Raw genomic sequence first — 19526 nt, forward strand, 5'->3', positions numbered from 1 at the left:
GAGTGACGAAACGTTTCTCCCAGATAACGCGACGTCCAGATGAACAGAATCAACCTTTGAACATTTTAATTAATGCAATATTTATTATACATTATTATATTATTTCACCTTATTTCACAAAAGCTTTTAAATCAATATGGTCTAGTGCACCCCATGTTTGCTGCAGATATCGCTTCCACACTACAAAACTCAGTGTGGTGCATAATTAAAAATATTAAAGCAGACTGACCTCAGCTTTTATCAACTAGCACTTAGTTTAGGTGAGTCTCCATCTCATTTTCATTCAAAAAGGTGATCAACATTTACTCTGTACTGTACTTCAGTACTTTACAACTCACAGGTATCTGCATTACTTGAACTTTGGTTCTCCTTTTTATTATTTTTATGGCTGCTTTGATATAATTTGTATTTTACTTCATCATCTGACAGTTTATATTACTGTGGGAATTTGTGTGTGTGTGTGTGTGTGTGTGTGTGTGTGTGTGTGTGTGTGTGTGTGTGTGTGTGTAACTTGCTGCATCTAGTTCTCTATCCATATTTACAATAATAATGTTCACCTTATGTCACGACAACCTTACTTAAATTTTGTGGCTACTCTGAGTACTATTAGCTAAGCTAACATTAGCTACTAACCTACTGTTAGCTACTCTGTTAGTGGATAGTATGTGGCATAAGGTAATAACTACAGGAGACATTGTCCTAAATATAACTTTAGGAATAAAAAAGGTTTTACTTACCTCATATTTTTCATATCACACATGGTGTCCTGCTTGAAGAAGAAAAAACCCACTTCTTATTTAATGGACCTTAATACACAGCAACACACTGGCTACGTTTAAACCTTTGATCATTGTTATAACACCGAGTGCTTTTTTGAAATAGAGGTTTAATTTCAGTGTCCATAATGTCAGTGTGAGCAGCAATCAAACAGCGTTCCCTGCCTCTTTATTTGTTTAATATGAATATAGGACCAAGGAAACATACACATTCTCCTCTTTTGCAGTCTTGCATTTTAAATGAAAAACTTCAAAACATGTTTTAAAAGACGTTTTACCCTTAGGCAGCCAACACAATCCAGCTTCTTATGCATGTTTTAAAAGCTCAGACACTAAATGAAATTCAACATCAAAAATGTGAAAATCACAAAAAATAAAAAACTGGATTTTGTTCTGTCGTTTTTCACAAGTAATATTCTATAGACTTTTTGTTATTTTCATAAATCTTACTTCTTTAATCATTTTTGTGACCACATTTGCATTATAATGCAGCTGTACAGAAAAAATGCTCAGTAGCATCTGACCACCCACCCACACAAACAATGCAAAAACAAACGAGGGAGCAGAATGTTTGTGTGGCTTTATTTTATTATTTTAGCACTTTCAAATGGCACAGACTAGCTTTTGTTTTTAAAAATGTTAAAGTGGTATTTCACAAGACTTAAAGGCAAGAATGAAGTTGTCCAAAGAGATGAAATGTGACGAACTATAACTTTAATGCCCTGAAGAAGAGGTAAAACACACCTGTGTGTATCCTGGTTGAAGATAACTGCACATATACACCCCGTCATCCGAGTCCAGCTGTCGATGGACAAACCTGGGGCTTTATTTTGTTCCTTTCTTTCAGGGAACAAAAGATACAGTCATAACATTTTGTTCCCTTTCAATCACTTTAGTTGGCACAACACATACAGTATGTGACACATATACACACCCCACATAGCAGCCACAGAACTGGAGTCAGACGACCAGTATTTGACTTGCACTATCACGGTCAAGTAATAGAACTAAACAAAAGCACAGTGATGACGACCGGAGCACAAATATCACCCATTCCACTGGTGGTTCTGTAAGCTAGGGAGACTCCACAACCCAGTGGGAGACCCTGTGTTCAAACAGAGCTTTACCTCTGGCTGGATTCGCTTAGCAGACAAATAAATGGTCAAATAAATACACATCCTGAATGAATCAACATAACACAGGAAATGCAGCTCCATCCCCTTGCAGAGGTGTCTGTGGACATGACCTTGGAAAAAGACACCTTTCCAATTGCAGACTCCTAGCTCAGCAGCCTGGGCTCCCTCCAAGCGTGAAGAGCCAATAAGCAAGTTTTGGTAATCGATAGTGTGAGACAGTCCAGCACTGAAACATTCTTAAAAGATTGAGCAGCAAGAAAAACAGCAAAGAAATTAAAAAGCTAAAATCCTTTGGGAGCCCAATCAGCATCCCAACTGAAAATAAGCGAGGCTGACATGAAACATGGCACTCGGTGTCCTGGCAAATGTACGTGGCTGAAAGGTGAGCGTATTTCGAGCCCACATTTCTAACAACTACTGAGTCAGGGTAGCAAGCTTTACTGAAAGGTCACTGAGAAATCCAGATTGTGTGACAGATCCAACAACAGTTGCATTGCCGCTTTCTCTCTGTAGCATCCTGCACTAGCTTGATCCAAATGACAGGAATACCGCTGTCTTTGAGGGGAACTAACGCTGCCTCAAAACATTTGGTGAGGGTTTGAGAAGTGACAGACAACCCAAAAGGCAGAACCTGGTATCTGTAGGTTACAACTTTGAGTGCAGACCTTACAAATTGGCTGTGGTCTAAGTATACAGCCACATAAAAGTAAGCAGGTTTCTTGGCAAATGAAAGGGGGCCAGTTTGAGTCCAGCCACTGGCATAAATCCCCCTTGGTTGCATCAGAAAAGAAACTGTACCAAATGAAAGATGTGGACATGCCTGCTTTGGTGACCCTTGTACCAAGAAAGTAAGTCAGTGTAGTTTTAGATCAGTTGTTGTAACCCAGTATCTTTAGTCAACTCCATTCAAAAGTGTTAGCATCTTAAACTTGTAAGACTGCAGACGCTTGCTTAACGCATGCAGGTGGAGAATAGGATGAAAAACCTCTCCCTTTCTTTACAACAATAAATAGAAACTCTAACAACCTTTGTTCATTTTCTACCTTATTATTGCCACCGCCTTGTCTCCCGCAATAATCTTTACTACTGAGAAGAAGTGAGACGGCCTGGTCCAGAATTATAGCAACAGTTATTCACCCACAGATGAGGAACAAGCTGAGGGAGGTGTGCAGAGGTGTGCTACATCTTTGAGCCTCTGTTTAGTCTGTAAAGGCCTCAACAGTTACAAATAGAAATTTGTAGTATGTCTATGCTGTCTTACATATACTTGCTAATGGTAGCTTATGTCTGTATACTATATGTATACACAAGAAAGCTAACAGTAGGCAAAAACAGAACGCAGTTTTATCCCCCCAAACAAGGTTCATCATGCTGAATTTGGCTGAACTTGGCAGCTAGAGGTCAACATCAGCAGGACTTGTTATTTTTATTTATTCATCAGCAGGGATTGTTTGATTTTCGTCATCAGCTTTGTCTCTCAGCTGTCTTTCTTGGATAGAATAGAATAGAATAGAATAGAATAGAATAGAATAGAATAGCCTTTATTGTCATTGTACAGAGTACAACGAAATTGGAGTGCCACTCCCTTGGTGCAAGTTTCAATAATAAATATAAATGTAAAATATAAAAAGTACAAAAAAAAAAAACAATCGTAAGTACTCAAACAATAGTATGTACAATATATACAGGATAGCAGCATTAATATAATGACAGTATGAATAGCAGCATAATATAATGACAGTGACGGTATGGAATAGGTTCAATTGTTTTTGTGCTTATTTACTACGGTGATAGCTCTGGGAAAGAAGCTATCCCTGAATCTGTTTGTCCTGGTTTTATGTGAGCTGTACCGTCGGCCTGACGGTAATAGTTCAAACAGTTGGTTGCTGGGGTGAGAGTGGTCCTTGATGATATTGCCAGCTCTGCTGAGGTACCGAGAGTTTGCAGTGACCTCCAGGCTGGGCAGAGAGCAGCCAGTGATCTTCTGGGCTGTGTTGATGACCCTCTGCAGTACTTTCCTGTCCGCAGCTGAGCACCCTGCATACCATGTTGTTATGCCGTACGTTAGGATGCTCTCTATGGTGGCTCTGTAAAATGTCACCAGCAGCCTCTCCTCCAGGTTGTTCCTCCTGAGCACTCTCAGAAAGTGGAGACGCTGCTGGGCCTTTTTAACCACCGCTGTAGTATTTGCAGTCCAGGAGAGGTCATCAGATATCTGCACGCCCAGAAACCTCATGGAGTGTACCCTCTCCACACAGCTCCCGTGAATGTAAAGTGGGGCCGGGTCTGCTCTGCCCTTCCTGAAGTCCAAGATAAGTTCTTTAGTTTTCGTGGTGTTCAGTTGGAGGTTGTTAACTGAACACCACTCAGTCAGTTTGTTGACCTCATCTCTGTAGTCCGACTCCTCCCCCCTTGAGATGAGTCCAACCACTGTGGTGTCATCCGCGAACTTCCAATCCGGATCATATCCAAGTGGAAATGCAATACACAATATTTGGCCGCTTCATGACCGTAAAGTCATCTTTGTTGTCTTTATACTGATATCCAGGTGTACAGTGTATGCTGCTCCTCCAGCTGCTGCACAAAGTACATGACATACAATGCACAGATACCAGGGCTCCCTTGTTAGAGCCAAAGGAGTCATTAAAAACAATAGCTTTCTAGAGTGATGCAGAGGTTCTTTAATCCTTTTAATTGAGCTTGTATAGACTAATGCATGTGAATTGTCTGATGTAATATTTCAAAACACTGGACAGAGTTTTGGTAACATTTCAGTATATTATTGACTGCTACATCATCACTACTTGCTCAGACATTGACATAAAAAGTAACAAGGCAATGCATTTGAAATTACACGTGTTCCTCACAAAATGCACTCGGTGGATATTGTCAGGGGATTACTCTTGTGTGGAATATGAATATGTGTACATTTTGTAGTTTCAGAATAATCCCTCAAGAAGTCACTCAGGCATTTCATCCTGGACCAAGTTATTGTAAAGAAGGACAGAATGGCATCACCAGAGAGCCACAGCATAGATAATTAAAATTAATTGTGTGCTCATTTCATAGATGATCAACAGGGAAATAGTGAGCAGTCCCTCTCCTGAAAGTTATGCTCTCTGAACTCTCCTGGTCTTAATCATATGCTCTTTGTATGCTTTGATCCATAGTAGTCATAGTAGTATGTATATATATATATATATATATATATATATATATATATATATATTACATATACTTGCTAATGGTAGCTTGACATACTCACGGCATATGGGTAGAAGCTGAGCAAATGAATTATGAAAAACAACAGGAATAGATATCTGAACCCTCAGCCATGCAGCAGCGTGTCACAGTTGCCATAACAGACTCATCGAAAATCTTGAGCGTTGTCCAACAGATGTTAAAAAACCCCTCAGCCATTTCACAAAATAGAGACAGGGCTAGCCCTTCCTGTACAGTTCAGTGGTGTTTTTGTCTCACTCCAGTTTGTTGTCAGTGTGTACTCCAAGTTATTTATAGTCCTCCACTATATGGATGGAAACGGGGACCACAATCATTTCATTGGTCTTTGTCACATTGAGCTGCAGATGGTTCTGCTTGCACCACATGTCCACTGATTCCCTGTGGTCTGTTTCATCACCTCCACTTATTCATCCAACTACCGCAGAGTCATCAGAAAACTTCTGAAAATGGCAGGTGTCTGTGCCGTGATGTAAAGGGTGAATAGGAAAGGGGAGAGGAGCGTCCCTTGTGCTCCCCGGTGTTGCTGATAACCTTGTCAGCCACACAGTGTTGAAGACACACATATTATGACCTTCCTGTCAGGCAGTCTATAATCCAGGGCACGAGAAGGGCATCCACCATCCATCGCTTTGAGTCGTTGAGCTAGGAGGGTCAGCCTGATAGTGTTGAATGCACTGGAAAAAAACATGACATGATGGAGTAGGTAGATGACGTCACTATGAGGTGGGGCTGGTAAGTAAAGTGAAGGTGGTCCAGATGCGGCCTGACTATAGGTCGGAGCTGATCGAGGGTCTTCGTGATGTGGGAAGTCGGTGCCGCTGGGATGTGACGTCTTTGCTACAGCATGACCTCTTCCACAGTAGGCCAATTGATTTCCTCGCTGTGGGGCTCACAAAACGCCTACCAGTCTGTTGCCTCAGAGCAACTCTGCATTTCCACTAGGGAAATACCTCCTAATACTCCTTGTGGTCACAGGTTTATTCTTCACAATAAGCACATATGGGGGTGCCGAGTATGGCCTGGAAGTTCCGGGGGCAAAATGGGATAAGCCCCCAAAGGTGATCGGGAATAACTGAGCTCAGATCCTGTGGGACTTCCATATACACACAAACTGGTGATGGCTGACCAACCTGGCATTGTAGTGGTGAAAAAACAAAGGAAGAAGGCCCTAGTGATAGTGATATCAATACCAAGTGATAGCAACATCAAGAAGATGGAAAACTTAAAGCTTGAGAAATAGGATTTGATAGCATCCAAAACCTCCATTGTCAGCAAAAGCAACCAGTTTTGGATAAAGCTTGTTCCAGCATTCGGGCTTTAGAGATGTTCTTTTTCATGTCCAAACTCATAGCAGCAGTAAAACGCTTTGAAAGTGTTGGAATGGGAATTCCCATCAAATTAAAAACAAGCACAAAGTGAAATTAACAGTATCATTTTGTACTGAACATTTAAGTGAAGCAGAAGGTCATCGTTGCCCAGTTTGGATAACCTATGTTTTCTTTTGTGTGAAATTAGATTTTTAATTCTCATTGATCATATCCACATTCTCCCTTTTAGTATCTACCTTTGGGCTCTTCCCAGTATTACCACACACTTGTATTTTCCAAGTATATTTGGCCCCTTTATTCTTCCCTCAATATTTCTTGTTTCTATTCAGTTTTTTGTGTCTTTTTTCCATCATGAAGAATGTTTAAATTATGAATGAATATTTTTTTGTTGTAGTGTTTATAAAATATGTACTTTGGATCTTTTCTTGTATATTGTGTGTATATTGTATAAGAATGTTGTACAGGCTTTGCTTTGTACAGCACTGTGCAAAGTTTGGGAACTGGTCTACTTTGTCAGGGATGTCAGAATTTGAAATTCTCAGAACTTTTCTGAGTATTTTTTTCTTTCTGTATTATTTCTACAGTATCAGAACAATCTACTTGTCTTCTTCACTCATGGGTATACTGAAGAGCTGAATACTGAAGTACTTCTAAGTATGTGTCCAGAAACAGAAACATGTAAATAAGAGGGCCATGACGAATCATCGTTTGTACTGCAACTGATGATCAGGTCAGGGAGAGCCCTGAGGGCAGCGTCGTGCACTGTTTCTTGGACTGCATGAAGAGACTGACCGTGCTAAATCTACAGAGGAACTTTTTTCCCGGCTTCTTTATTAAAAGTATCAATTAGTAATACACTGCATTTGCACCACCAGTTACTACACGTGTCATCATTTTAACCAGGACTGAAATCCACCAGACTTCCACTTTCTTTTGGTAAAAACACGCAGTTTTGCTCGCGTCCTTGTGATCTCACAGGAGATGATTCGAATGTTCAGCATTCTTGACATACTCGCGGCATATGGGTAGAAGCTGAGCAAATGAATTATGAAAAACAACAGGAACAGATATCTGAACCAGTTATCTTCTATTTGCTGTTGTCTGTCTGCTGTCAAACTGTTGAACTACATCCAAATACATCCAAAATACAAGGAGGTTGTGTTAATAGTATTGGCAGAATATTGCTTTTAATCTAATATGAACCCATCATGTCTGTGCATGTGTCTCCACAGTATGTCCCAGCAGAAAGTTTGGTAAAGCCTGTGCCGAGACCTGCTTGTGCACTAATAATGGCACTTGTAACCCCATCGATGGCTCCTGTCAGTGTTACCCTGGATGGACCAGCGAAGACTGTTCTAAGCGTAAGAGGAAACGTTTATAGCCGTTTTTGTACCGTAGCATTTATTAACTTCAGTTTCACAAAAGAACAAATAAAATGTATGTTGTTATTCACCCCACGTGTTTTAGTTGATCAGTGAGAGACAGCTGAAGAAAAAACCTTCCTAAAGGCAGTCACTGGAGTGGCTTTGACATTAATTATCTTTCTTACTTTGAGCATCTACCACAGTCACTCAATTATCTGTAAGTTTAATGAGGGCACACAGCATCCTAATGTATGTCTGGTCTTCACTGTGGCAACATTTGACATATTATTATGTATTTATATATTACTAGACTTATACGTGTCTAGATGAATTGAATAAAAGAGAAAAAAGAGGAGAGAATAAAGTGCCCATGTGCAGAAGTGAATCCTAGTAACGACACTTTGACTTGCCCAGTTTGCTGTGATGGGGCATTATAGTGTTGCTGTACAAGAGTGTGCTGACTTTTATTGCATACTCTGTGCACTGTATGTGTCTTTGTGCACTTATTTTTGTGTGCTTCTGGCAGCATGTCCTTGGGGCTCATGGGGCCTTGACTGCATCCACACATGTAACTGTCACAATGGAGCTCAGTGCAGCGCTACAGATGGAGAGTGTATCTGCAGCCCTGGATGGACAGGACTCTACTGCACTCAGCGTATGTTTCTGTCTCTCTCACACACACCGGCAGTTCATATACACATACAGACCAAGCAAAACACTCTGGCTGCTGTGAGAGCTCATCACTAATGCACACTCACTAGTTGCAATGTGTTAGTACCTCAAACCTTTAACTCCATCTAGTGACAGGTGAAAAAACTGCATACCCTTGAAATCCCTTCTTCTTATCTCCTCAATTCCTTTGTGGTTTCTAGTTTCAACACGGAAAAAGATTGAATTTCTCCATTTGCACTGCAAATTGCTGTCCAATTTGGAGTATTTGACTGAAGCTGATAGCCTCGTTCACTTGATAATTCATCCTGCTATTTCTATGAGCAGTCACATCATCAGTGAACCTCCAAAAGTTGATTCTGTTCAGTCTCAGCTGACTGCAGGTTTCCCCGATCTTTGCATAATGACTGAAACTAGCACCACCGAAGGAACGATGGGCTGGGAGGTCAGTTCCTTGATCATAATTATCACGATTCGTATGGGTGCTTGAAATCCTTGAAAATGCTTGAATTTTAATATTGTCTTTTCAAGGATTGAAAAGTGCTTGAATTTCAGATGTGGTGCTTAAACGTGCTTGAAACCATATTTCATTCACCACAAACAACTATCTGACTGAATAGTTTTCTTATCAGAGAAATAAAATGAGTTGCAAAGTGTAAAAGCTAAATTTCTCCGCCTGGGCTGCCTCACACACATGTCAGTCTGTTTCAATGTGTGACCCCGCCCCTCCCTCCGGACAGTCGGGGATGAGTGCGCTAACTTGACGTTGCTGTTTTAATGAGTGTTTGATGGAAAACGACACTGGCGGGATTTGAGTCACATGACAGGTGAGTCCTAGTAAATAATTTCGAGTATGTGTACATAACACAGGCTAATGTTTAAAACTATGATTATTATTTTGCTAGCTATCAAACTTGCTTAACTAGTTAAAGTAAACATCTGTCTCCTGTTGTTGTGTCCCGTAGGAAAGAAGCATCAATATCTGATGAGCAGACTTGTTCATTTGTGCAGATTTCTTCTTTTGTGTGGTTGTTTTTTCCAAGTGGAGATGAGCATCTCTAACAAGTTGATTTGTTCACATTTGCACATCTGCATTTTTGAGAGAAATGAGTTTTTTGAGTTTGTGCACTATATGCATATAAGACAACCATTTCCTTTTTCAGTATTTTTGTGTGGTGCATTTTTCTCTGTTTTAACAAAAGAGGAACAAAGAACATTTAAGTCAACCTAAGACGATTTGTTTTAATTTTTACATGGTCTTACTGAGGTGATGCAAAGTGGAACATGCAATCTGTTTTTGGTAATGTGCTGGAAAAGCTTGATAATGGACCTTGAAAGTGCTTAAAAAGTGCTTAAATTTGACCCTGAAAAATGCTGATGAACCCTGAATTATGCAAATGTAAGATCAAAGCCCACCAATGGCAATGAGTACCATTCACTGGCTGCAATCACAGCATTGTAAGATGGTGAAAGATGTAGCCTTAGGCCCCCTCCTCGATTCAGAGATGGTCTTTCCCTTTTTACGTAACTTGCAGTCAGCTGAGACTGAAAAAGTCACTTGGATGAGTGACGAAACATCACACTAGTGACCCAGTTCCACTGATAGCCATATATGTCCATGCAATAGTATTGCCTCTGCTATCTTTGACATCTTTCATCAATCATGTGCTGTACTTTGGTAAAGACCCTAAATTATTAGAGAAAAAAATTCCAACAATCAGATGATCCCCTACAAGGATCCCTTAAGGACCACTTAGTGATGATGGGAAGAAATCAGGCACAGGGAGGGACAGCTGTCTGCACAACAGGTTGGAGGATGAAGGGAAAGAGAAGAGAAAAAGAAAAATGCAGGGAGAAAAAGACAAAACTACAAATCCAATTCTAAAAAAGTTGTGAGATGGCTTTATGAGAATGCATCTCATAAAGCCATGTTTTATTCACACTAAAACACGGAAAACAGTTTCATGAAAAATATTAGCTCATTTTGAGTTTAATGTTGTGAGCATGTCTCAGTGGGGACAGCGCCAACAACAAAAACAGGAAACATAAGTGATACTAAAAAAATATAAATATAAAAACAGCATCTAGTAGAATTTCTCACAAGGAAAGATCGGCAGGGGTTTACCAGTTTGCAAAAAAAATAATGTAAAATATCAAAAACTTTGAATATTTCAAAGTACCAGCAGACTGAGAGACAGCTTCTTCCACCAGGCCATCAGACTGCTGAACACGTCATAGACACCTCAGCTTCACTACTGGAACTCCAACATTATGCACTACATACTGTACAGTAACGCCACTGTTTTGCACATATTCAACTCTGTATATTTTATATATTTTATTTATTGTTTACTCTATTTAATTTGTAAAATATGTGTACACACACACACACACACACGTAGAAAAATATTTAGTATACACATCCAGAAATGCATATACTATTATATATTGTACATATATTTATTAGTTTCAGATGTAGCCATTCTTGTATTTTGCTTGTTTACATTATTGTATTTTGCACAACTCTGTTGCTTGTGAAGCTCGCACACAAGAATTTCACTCACATGTGCTGTACCAATGTACCTGCACATGTGATGTGACAATAAAAGTGATTTGATTTGATTTGATTTGAAGATTCTGTGAATCTGGAGAAATCTGTTTGTGCAGGGGAAACAAATCCCCCCGATGGAGCACTTCGCTCTCAGGCTGCTGGTTTACTTGTGGTTCAAAGGACATTTTAAAGTAGAATTGGAGGCTACAATACAAAGTGTCCAAAGACTCACAGACCTTTCACAATATTATGGACTGTAGAAGATGAAATAACCAAATCTTTTTTTAATTTTATGCTGAGAAATGTTATTTTTAAATTGTTACAATTTTCTCTTCTCACACTCTTTCACAGTAACTTGCACAGAGAGCTGAGACCCTCTCTAAAGCTTTGTTTTCTGTTTCAGTCCTGTTACAGATCTGTTACCAAATAGTTTTTAAAAATATATATATATTTAAAAAAAAGAAACTGGCAGATTTCGAATTTTGCTTGAGGCATCAGAACATTAATATTATGAGGATTCCAGAAGGTACAGAGAAAAGAAAGCCTACTGCGTTCATCTCAGATTATCTTCCATCTCCTGCTGGGGTCTGAATACTTTCAGGGGAAATGAGTTTGGTGGAAAGAGCACATCACTCCTTGGCCCCTAAACCTCTTGCGGTAGGACGTTCTTGGCCCCTCACTGTTGGGCAGCATTATCCCCAAAATAGGGAGGTCATCATGAAGATGGCCACACAGAAAGACCACAAATAGGTGTTTTGAAGCTCATGAGCAAACCCCTCTCTGTCAGTCAGGCCTCTGTAGACATTTTCTGTCTTTTCTTTTTTTTTTAGGGAAGAGTAAATTTTCTAAACTGGTCGATATGGCAGTGGTGGATTTAGAAGCCACTGGACAAAGGCAGCAGTCCATTTTATAATGCATATAGCACATTATTGGCACACCTTATCCGTCAAATGTTAAATGCAGCTCGTCTTGTGTGAAGTGTTTCCAGCTGTGCGTCGTGTAGCTGGAGTCCAGTGTTTTAACGATGCATGAAACGACACATTTTTAGACAGAAGTTGTAACGGCGCCGTTTTCTTTGTGAGTATTTATTACACGGCGTGCTGCGGGGGAAAGCTTGTTCTAACGTTTGAGTCTGAGGTTTATTTTTTAGCACCTGGCGGCTCTTTTTTAAATTCTAAAAATCTGCTCTTTCATGTGATTCAGTTTATTTTGAAAAGTCTCAACAGGATCTTGAGCTTTATTGTGAAAGGTTTATGTGGAACATAAACAAGCGGACACGCGATGCTGTTACCGTCGTTGTTGCTAACGACAACGCATAAAAACAGGTGCTTGTCTGTCCGTAGTGTGGTTATATTAAACATAAGAGAGAGAGAACTTTACTACAGTGACATCAGAACCATGAAGAAATATTGCCGTAAACAGTTTATTTTGCGACACCACGAAACAAACGATAGCGTAAAATGAAACGATAGACGTTTTTATATCGTCATCGATATATATCGTTATATCGAACAACCCTAATTCTGGGTTGATTCAAACAGTGTAAGTGGTCATTATGATGCTCAGGCCATTCATTTCCTTATCAATGCTGTTAGCGAGAAAAACTGGAAGACCCCTGAGACACCTCAAATCTTTAGAATTAGAACATGTGTTACACCTACAGAAAATTAGATATTATAACAAACGAAGCAGGTCACTTTGAGAAAATGTGGTTAACAATCAAACAAAGTTGTAATTAACTTTGTTTGCATTGGACTATGAACACTTGCAACTTGCAGCTTCAGTATTAATGTGTCCTAGTTTGTATGTGTTACTCCAAAGAATCTCATCAGCCTAACACCTAATGCTCTCTTTTGAAACAACGGATGTGTGTGCCACAGCCATCACCTGCAGTCGTCCTCTTCCCCTGACTAATGCGTACCTTAAAGCAGATAACTCGTAAGCTGGAGAAGAGACGGCATCTAACTAATTTAGAACATTTTTGTTTAACCTGAAAAAAACGTTTTTGTCCTGTAAAACAAAACAAAAAGAAAAAACCTCTGCAAAGCTAGAATCACCCTGGTCTCCAGGAACACTTTGAGGACTTTTTGACCAACGTCTTTCAATGCACACAATAAACAGTCTCCTGGCAGCCTTCAGCTTCCACTCTGCTGTGGAACCCCCTCCTAGTTTCGATTCGAGTCATGGACACCCTCTCTGTACTTTTGAGATTGGCCTTAAAACTTTTCTTTTTGATAAAAAGTATTTGTTCTTCACTTTTTTTCACACCACTCTGCATTTAATCATTACTTATTATCAATTTCTTGATCTCTTCCACGATGTGTTTTTGCCCCGTCTTCCTCTCCTCGCCTCCAGCAGATGGCCACCCCACCTGGAGGTTTCTTCCTGTTAAAAGGGAGTTTTTCCTTCCAGCTGTCACCAAAGCACTTGCTCATAGGAGGTCATGTGGTTGTTGGGTTTTCTGTTTTCTCTGTGTTATTGCAGGGTACCTTACAATATAAAATGCCTTAAAGCAACTGCTGCTCTGATTTGGCGCTATATTAAAAATTGATGTATTAAAATGTATTAAAAGACATTGAATTGAACGACACTCCCACACATTGTTACTCCATGCTGTAAGGCCATGTAAAGAACATCTTTTTACGCTCTTCCATGTTTACTTCATTTTTCAGTCTGTGGTCCTGCGTTTATAAAGTTGATAAGTCACAGTAACCATGTATCTGTACATTTGCTTGACGCACAAAAGAAAAAAACGGATCCAAATCAGTATGTTATTTTCTTTTGACTAGTATCAGTTCTAGCCTAGAACCAGCCAAGTTTGTTTTCTGTCATGTCATTTGATTTGTCTGCTATAGGAGCTGTTTCTCCATGTTTTTGCATCACCAGAAATTTACATGAGAGAGTGTGGTCAGTTAAACGTCTGCATGAAATGAGGGTTTTGTTGAATTTCCACTTTGGTTCCACTGTGACAGAAGTGATTAGCTCGTCCCAGAGAAAATGCTTCCAAAGACATTTCACGTTTTTGATCATGTCTCTGCACAGAGATGGGTTCAGAGTGACAGAGTGAAATTGCTGCTGCTACTGAAAATTCTTGTCCACATGTAAAGCATAATATAGATTTTTTTTAAACCAGTGGTTGTTTCCCTTCAGGCTGTCCTGCAGGTTTCTACGGCTCTCACTGTGCTGAGGTGTGTCGCTGTCAGAATGGAGCAGACTGTGACCACATCACGGGACAGTGCTCCTGCAGGACAGGCTTTATAGGACACAGCTGTGAGCTCAGTGAGTGTGTTTAGTGGTTCTTACATGCAGGAGAGTTGCACATTCACGTGTTAAAGTTCAACATGTCTTAAATCCCTGTTCCTGTGTCCAGAGTGTCCCGCAGGGACATTTGGCTACGGCTGCCAGCAGCTGTGTGAGTGTATGAACAATGCCACCTGTGACTACGTGACCGGAACCTGCTACTGCAGCATCGGCTTTAAAGGCATCCGTTGTGACCAGGGTGAGAACAAATGGCTCTGTAAAGAGAAAGGATGGAACATGATCTGACTTATTCTTTTGGTTTCTTTAGATGTACCCTCAGTTCAGTTGAATAATAAAATATAAAATAACAGAACATCTGCAAAACTCATACAGACAAATCTTCATATAATAGTAGATATGTACTAAGGTAGTAGATAAGACTGTTCCTAAAAGATGGAAGTACAAAGACCTCTCGAATAGACAGACAAGTGCAAATGGTACTCTGATAAAAAATATTAATGGTCTTTAGCTGAACCAGCAACCATTCACTTGCCAAGTAAATGTATAAACCACTACAATGACTGCAGATTGAATAACTGTACTATTTTGGTTAAAGGGGAAACACAGTAGCAAATAAAAATATACTAAATATGCAATTCTTAAATACTCCAAATGAAATGAAGTGGAAACAAAAATAATGACATGCAAGACTGTAAATACAGAATACATACTCTTAAGCAGCTGCATGATCACCCAAGCAAAGAGCACCAGAGTCGTCAGTTTGACTTCCAAGAGTGTGCGGTCATGGGCTGTGTCCCAATTAAGAGACTGCACGCTTGAAGTACGCATTTCAAGTGCGGTTACGTCACCGCCACGTGACGACGGCTGTCCCAATTCGAAGTGTGCTTCAAATGCATACTCCGTCGATTTCCCCAAATATCAAGCGTGGTCCGGTGCACGCTTCGTGGTCCCATATAGCCCACAATTCATAGCGCGGCGGTGGGTGTGGATAATTTTGCCGCAAAATACGGCAGAAGGGAGCGGCCGAAGAGATTTTTTTTTCTTTTTTTCTTTTTTTCAAACTTTATTGAAATCATAAAGCGAACAGTCAGTCATTCCAGTTCAGTTTGTACAGTAGACATACAAGGCAAATAAGAGTAACAATATACAGTACAATGAAATGAGAAGGATAAATAAATAAAGGATAAAAAAAGAAAAAAGGGGGAATGTGACAGACTCCATAACAACTTTGTACTTGAAAGTTGTGACAGCTCATTCGTTAAACATTTCTGAATGAACTTCAATCAATGATAAACCTTTTTTATTGGAAGTTAATTTAAGAGAGTTTAAGTAATATTCAATTTCAATCAAAAACAAATTAAATGATGGGGTTGAGTTTTGAAATTTACATTTATGTATGTGGAATTTCCCTAATAAGATGGAGCGGCCGAAGAGTGAACTAAAGTACTGAATATGACGTCACTTATTTATGTGCGAATGTGTAATAATTAAAGTCAGTCATATATCCACAAACACAACAAGCTGAAAGTCAGTGATATATGTATATGTGTGTATATATATATATCTCATAATAATCTGACAATACTATAATATTGGCCATATTATATTTACATTGCCACAGTGAGATGACTTTAGTCTCATGAACAACATGAGCTAATTTTTCTTTACTAGCTAATCTTATTTACTAACTAATCTTATTTACTAGCTAATCTTATTTACTAACTAATCTTAAATGACTGTTCAGCACAGACATGAAGCCCAACAATCATGTTTTACAGTCCTGTGGTCTCAGCCTCAGATACTCAGCTAAAGTGATGTCATGACAAAAATGAATGACCAACAAAACATTTTTCTCCTTCATTTCTGTCAAACAAAGCTGTATGAAACGTGTCTCGCGGTTAGTATCATGGTTGCTAGGCAACCTGAACAGCGCGACGAAGTGTATACCGTCCCATTTCACAAGCCTCTCACTTCCACACTTCTCGTACTTATAGTACGCACCGTACGTAGTATGCGTAGTGCGCGTACTTCAAGCGTGCAGACTCTTAATTGGGACACAGCCATGGTATTGCAAGCTTCCAAGGGCGTACACAAGATCTGCACAGAGGGAGGGATTAATGCAAGGCATCAAACCAGAATCCACACTAGATGGCAGCCGCGAGCATCTGGCGATGACTGAATGCTTGACTCGGTTACCAAAAGTAGTTCAACAGCTTCATATTCGTGCTCAGCTCTCTGTTTACCTCCAAAGACGATTATGGAACCCGTGTCACTGCAGACTCCGCCAGTTTGGCGGTATCACCCCACCCTACTCCTTAACTGTTTGCCTTTCATTATCTGTCCTTTGTAGATACATGCATTTGTATCATGGCAAAATACCAAAATAAAAGTCAATAGCACAATAAATTCAGTGAAATGAGAGGAATTTTATTCTGAAATTCTCATTCAGCAAAAATGCCTGATTACACTGTACAGGTGATGTGAGTGTGTCAAACATTAAAATGCAGTGTTACTCATCTGTGTTCTCCTCAGCGGCCTTGATGATGGAGGAGCTGAACCCCTACACCAAGATGAGCCCAGCTCTGGCATCGCAGCGGCAGTCGACGGGGGCTGTCCTGGGCATCGTCTTCCTGCTGCTGATGATCATGGCCATGCTTGCTCTGGTGGTCTGGTTCCGTTATCGACAAAGAGAGAAAGGCCACCGTGTGCCTAGTGTCACCTATACACCTGCCCTGAACATCAGCTCCACTGACTACTCCCTCTCAGGTACGATATCCGTGTGTCTGTCCTTTTCATCTGACTGGTGTTATTTATGTTTAGAATGGCATACAACAGAATTCAGAGCAGTTGATGGTAATCGTAACCTGCTGGGAAATTACACAACCAACAGGTAAAGACAATGAATGATCCGTTTTTTCAGATCTGGGTGATTAAATTAAAGGTTAAATACTTTGTATCAGGTGCACTGTACATATATATGCATGTATGACACATAGAGCTCAGTATGTGAGAACATGTCTTGATGTTGGGGCAGCAGGGCTGCAGTGCACAGGCCTGCTTTCTTCTTCAGAGTCCTCTCCCAGTAGCAGCTCTTTAGGTGGCTGCTTCTCCAACCCCAGCTACCGCACCCTGGGGTCCTGCACCTATGCCACACACTATGCCAAGCCAGATAAGAGGCGTTTCGCCAAGGTGGGTTCAAAAACCTTTTATATTTTGCCCTCAGAAAGCTTTAAGAGTTTGTTTAATGAGGGGCTGCTAATAAATATACTCCAATTTTTTTTGTTATACAACAAATAAGTTTCTACTTTAAGGTTCAGTTCACCCAAATTAGAAAAACGCAAACTGATTAGTACCTCCTCGTAGCAATTAACTGTCTTTATTTAAAAGAAAACAAACAATTCAAAGGTATTCCTTAGGCTGTGCTGCTTTGAGGCTAACCTCTGTAGGTCAGGTACATAGAAGCAAAGTTGGATGATTTAGCAGGAAGAAAGACTTTTTTGCTAATGGGTATCTGTGTAAAAAATATTTGCCCCCTTCCTGATTTCTTACTTTTTGGATATTTGTCACACATTTTAATCATAGACAAAGATAAGCTGAGTAAATAAAAATGCAGTTTTTAAATGATCATTTCATTTATTAAGGGGAAAAAAGCAACCCAGTGTTAATCCATAAAGATTTAACTTTTTATTGGTGACCAAATTTTCAGTGCAATTTGTTTTGTCTTTTTCTTTCCTTTGCCACATCTCAGTCTAAGAAACTCCAGCTTAATGTGACGTTTTTAATCCCACCTGAACTAAATTGCCCTCAGTACAGATCTTACTGTCAAACTCTAAAAAGCTGATACAACAGAAAGAAAGCACAACAGCATCATATCCAGTCAAATGTGATCACCTCTATAAAATCAAAAGCACTTTGCTGGTCCCAAGGTCAGACTGTGCAAACTGCTGAAGAAAATAAAAATAGAAAGAACCCAACATATACAAAGTATGTGTACTAGAGTGAAATGTGAAGCCATCTGTCCAACAGTCAAAACCCCGTTACTCAAGCATACCAGAAAAGCTGCAGGAAGTCCAAACACCAACCTGATTGAAATGCTGTGGAAGGATCTTATGCTGTGCATAACAAATGCCTGCAAACCTCAATAATTTAAAGCAGTTTTGCAAAGACGAGTGGGACAAAATCCCCCCACTGGGATGTGACAGACTGATAAAATCATACAGAAGACGCTTACTGCGTTATTTCTGCTAAGAGTGGTTCTTCAGGCTATTGAGTCATGGGTCGTGTGCTTAATTTTCACACAGGACTATATGAGTTTTTGCTGTTCCACATTTATGGTTCCCTTCAAGAAAAAAAGGACTTTCTTTTTAAATTTATTTTCTTCAAAAACAAACCCATTTCACTCTACAGTATATACTCTCAACACACTGATTTACAGCTGAATTCGAATGTTTGTACCCTGTTACATCATCCTGTCTACAGCTGATAGAAGTGTTCATTTTTAAGATCGAGACAGTTTTTCTGAAACATTCTTTAAGAAGATGTCTTGTTTGTTTTTTACCTTTAATGTGTCTTTGTGAAATTTCCAGATGAAGACAAAGAAGCAACACAGGAACAGCGCTCCAGAGTGGGGCGCCTACTGCAACCTCAGTGAGCTCGGTCAGTCTTTTCTGCACCTTCAGCCTCGTTTTATGACCCACTGTTCTTAGCCAGTTGAGTTCAGATAATATTAGGCGGTTGGTTAATTTGCAAAATTATGTATATGACTCAGTATATCCAACAGTGGCCCTGTCGCTGGATGCTGCAAAAGCTTTTGATTGTGTTGAGAAGGATTATCTGTTTAAGACATTAGAAAAGTTTGGTTTTAGTGATAATTTCATCAGGTGGATAAAGATATTATGTGATTCGCCTTCAGTGCGAGTATTGACGAATGGGCTCATATCAGACCTATTCCTTTTACAGAGATCCACAAGACAGGGCTGTCCCCTTAGCCCTGGGCTCTTTCTAATTGCTATAGAGCCTCTGGCACAAAAACTGAGAAATAATGTAAATATATTTGGAATTTCGATGGGTAATAGTCAACATAAGCTTCTATTATATGCAGATGATATGTTGTTACTTATGACCCAGCCTGGGAAGTCAATTCCAGCCCTATTAGAATGTATAGAAAGCTTTACGCTGCTTTCAGGGTATCGCCTCAA

At 39.8% G+C, this 19526-nt stretch overlaps 1 protein-coding gene across 1 annotated transcript in view; it reads left to right on the top strand.

Annotated features, from left to right (window-relative positions):
• LOC146679208 (uncharacterized) overlaps positions 1-19526 on the top strand; it is a 90321-nt gene that overhangs the window by 55824 nt on the left and 14971 nt on the right. Inside the window, exons 12-18 of the mRNA XM_085406929.1 lie at positions 7716-7844; positions 8374-8502; positions 14218-14346; positions 14438-14566; positions 16861-17094; positions 17366-17517; positions 18915-18984. Coding sequence (XP_085263055.1) covers positions 7716-7844; positions 8374-8502; positions 14218-14346; positions 14438-14566; positions 16861-17094; positions 17366-17517; positions 18915-18984 — 972 coding nt within the window. The remainder of the gene's footprint in view (positions 1-7715; positions 7845-8373; positions 8503-14217; positions 14347-14437; positions 14567-16860; positions 17095-17365; positions 17518-18914; positions 18985-19526) is intronic.

This window comes from Rhamphochromis longiceps, linkage group LG1 (assembly GCF_057381845.1).
Source record: "Rhamphochromis longiceps isolate RC_006_pf linkage group LG1, R_longiceps_female_GT1.1, whole genome shotgun sequence".
NCBI classification, from domain to species: Eukaryota; Metazoa; Chordata; class Actinopteri; order Cichliformes; family Cichlidae; genus Rhamphochromis; species Rhamphochromis longiceps.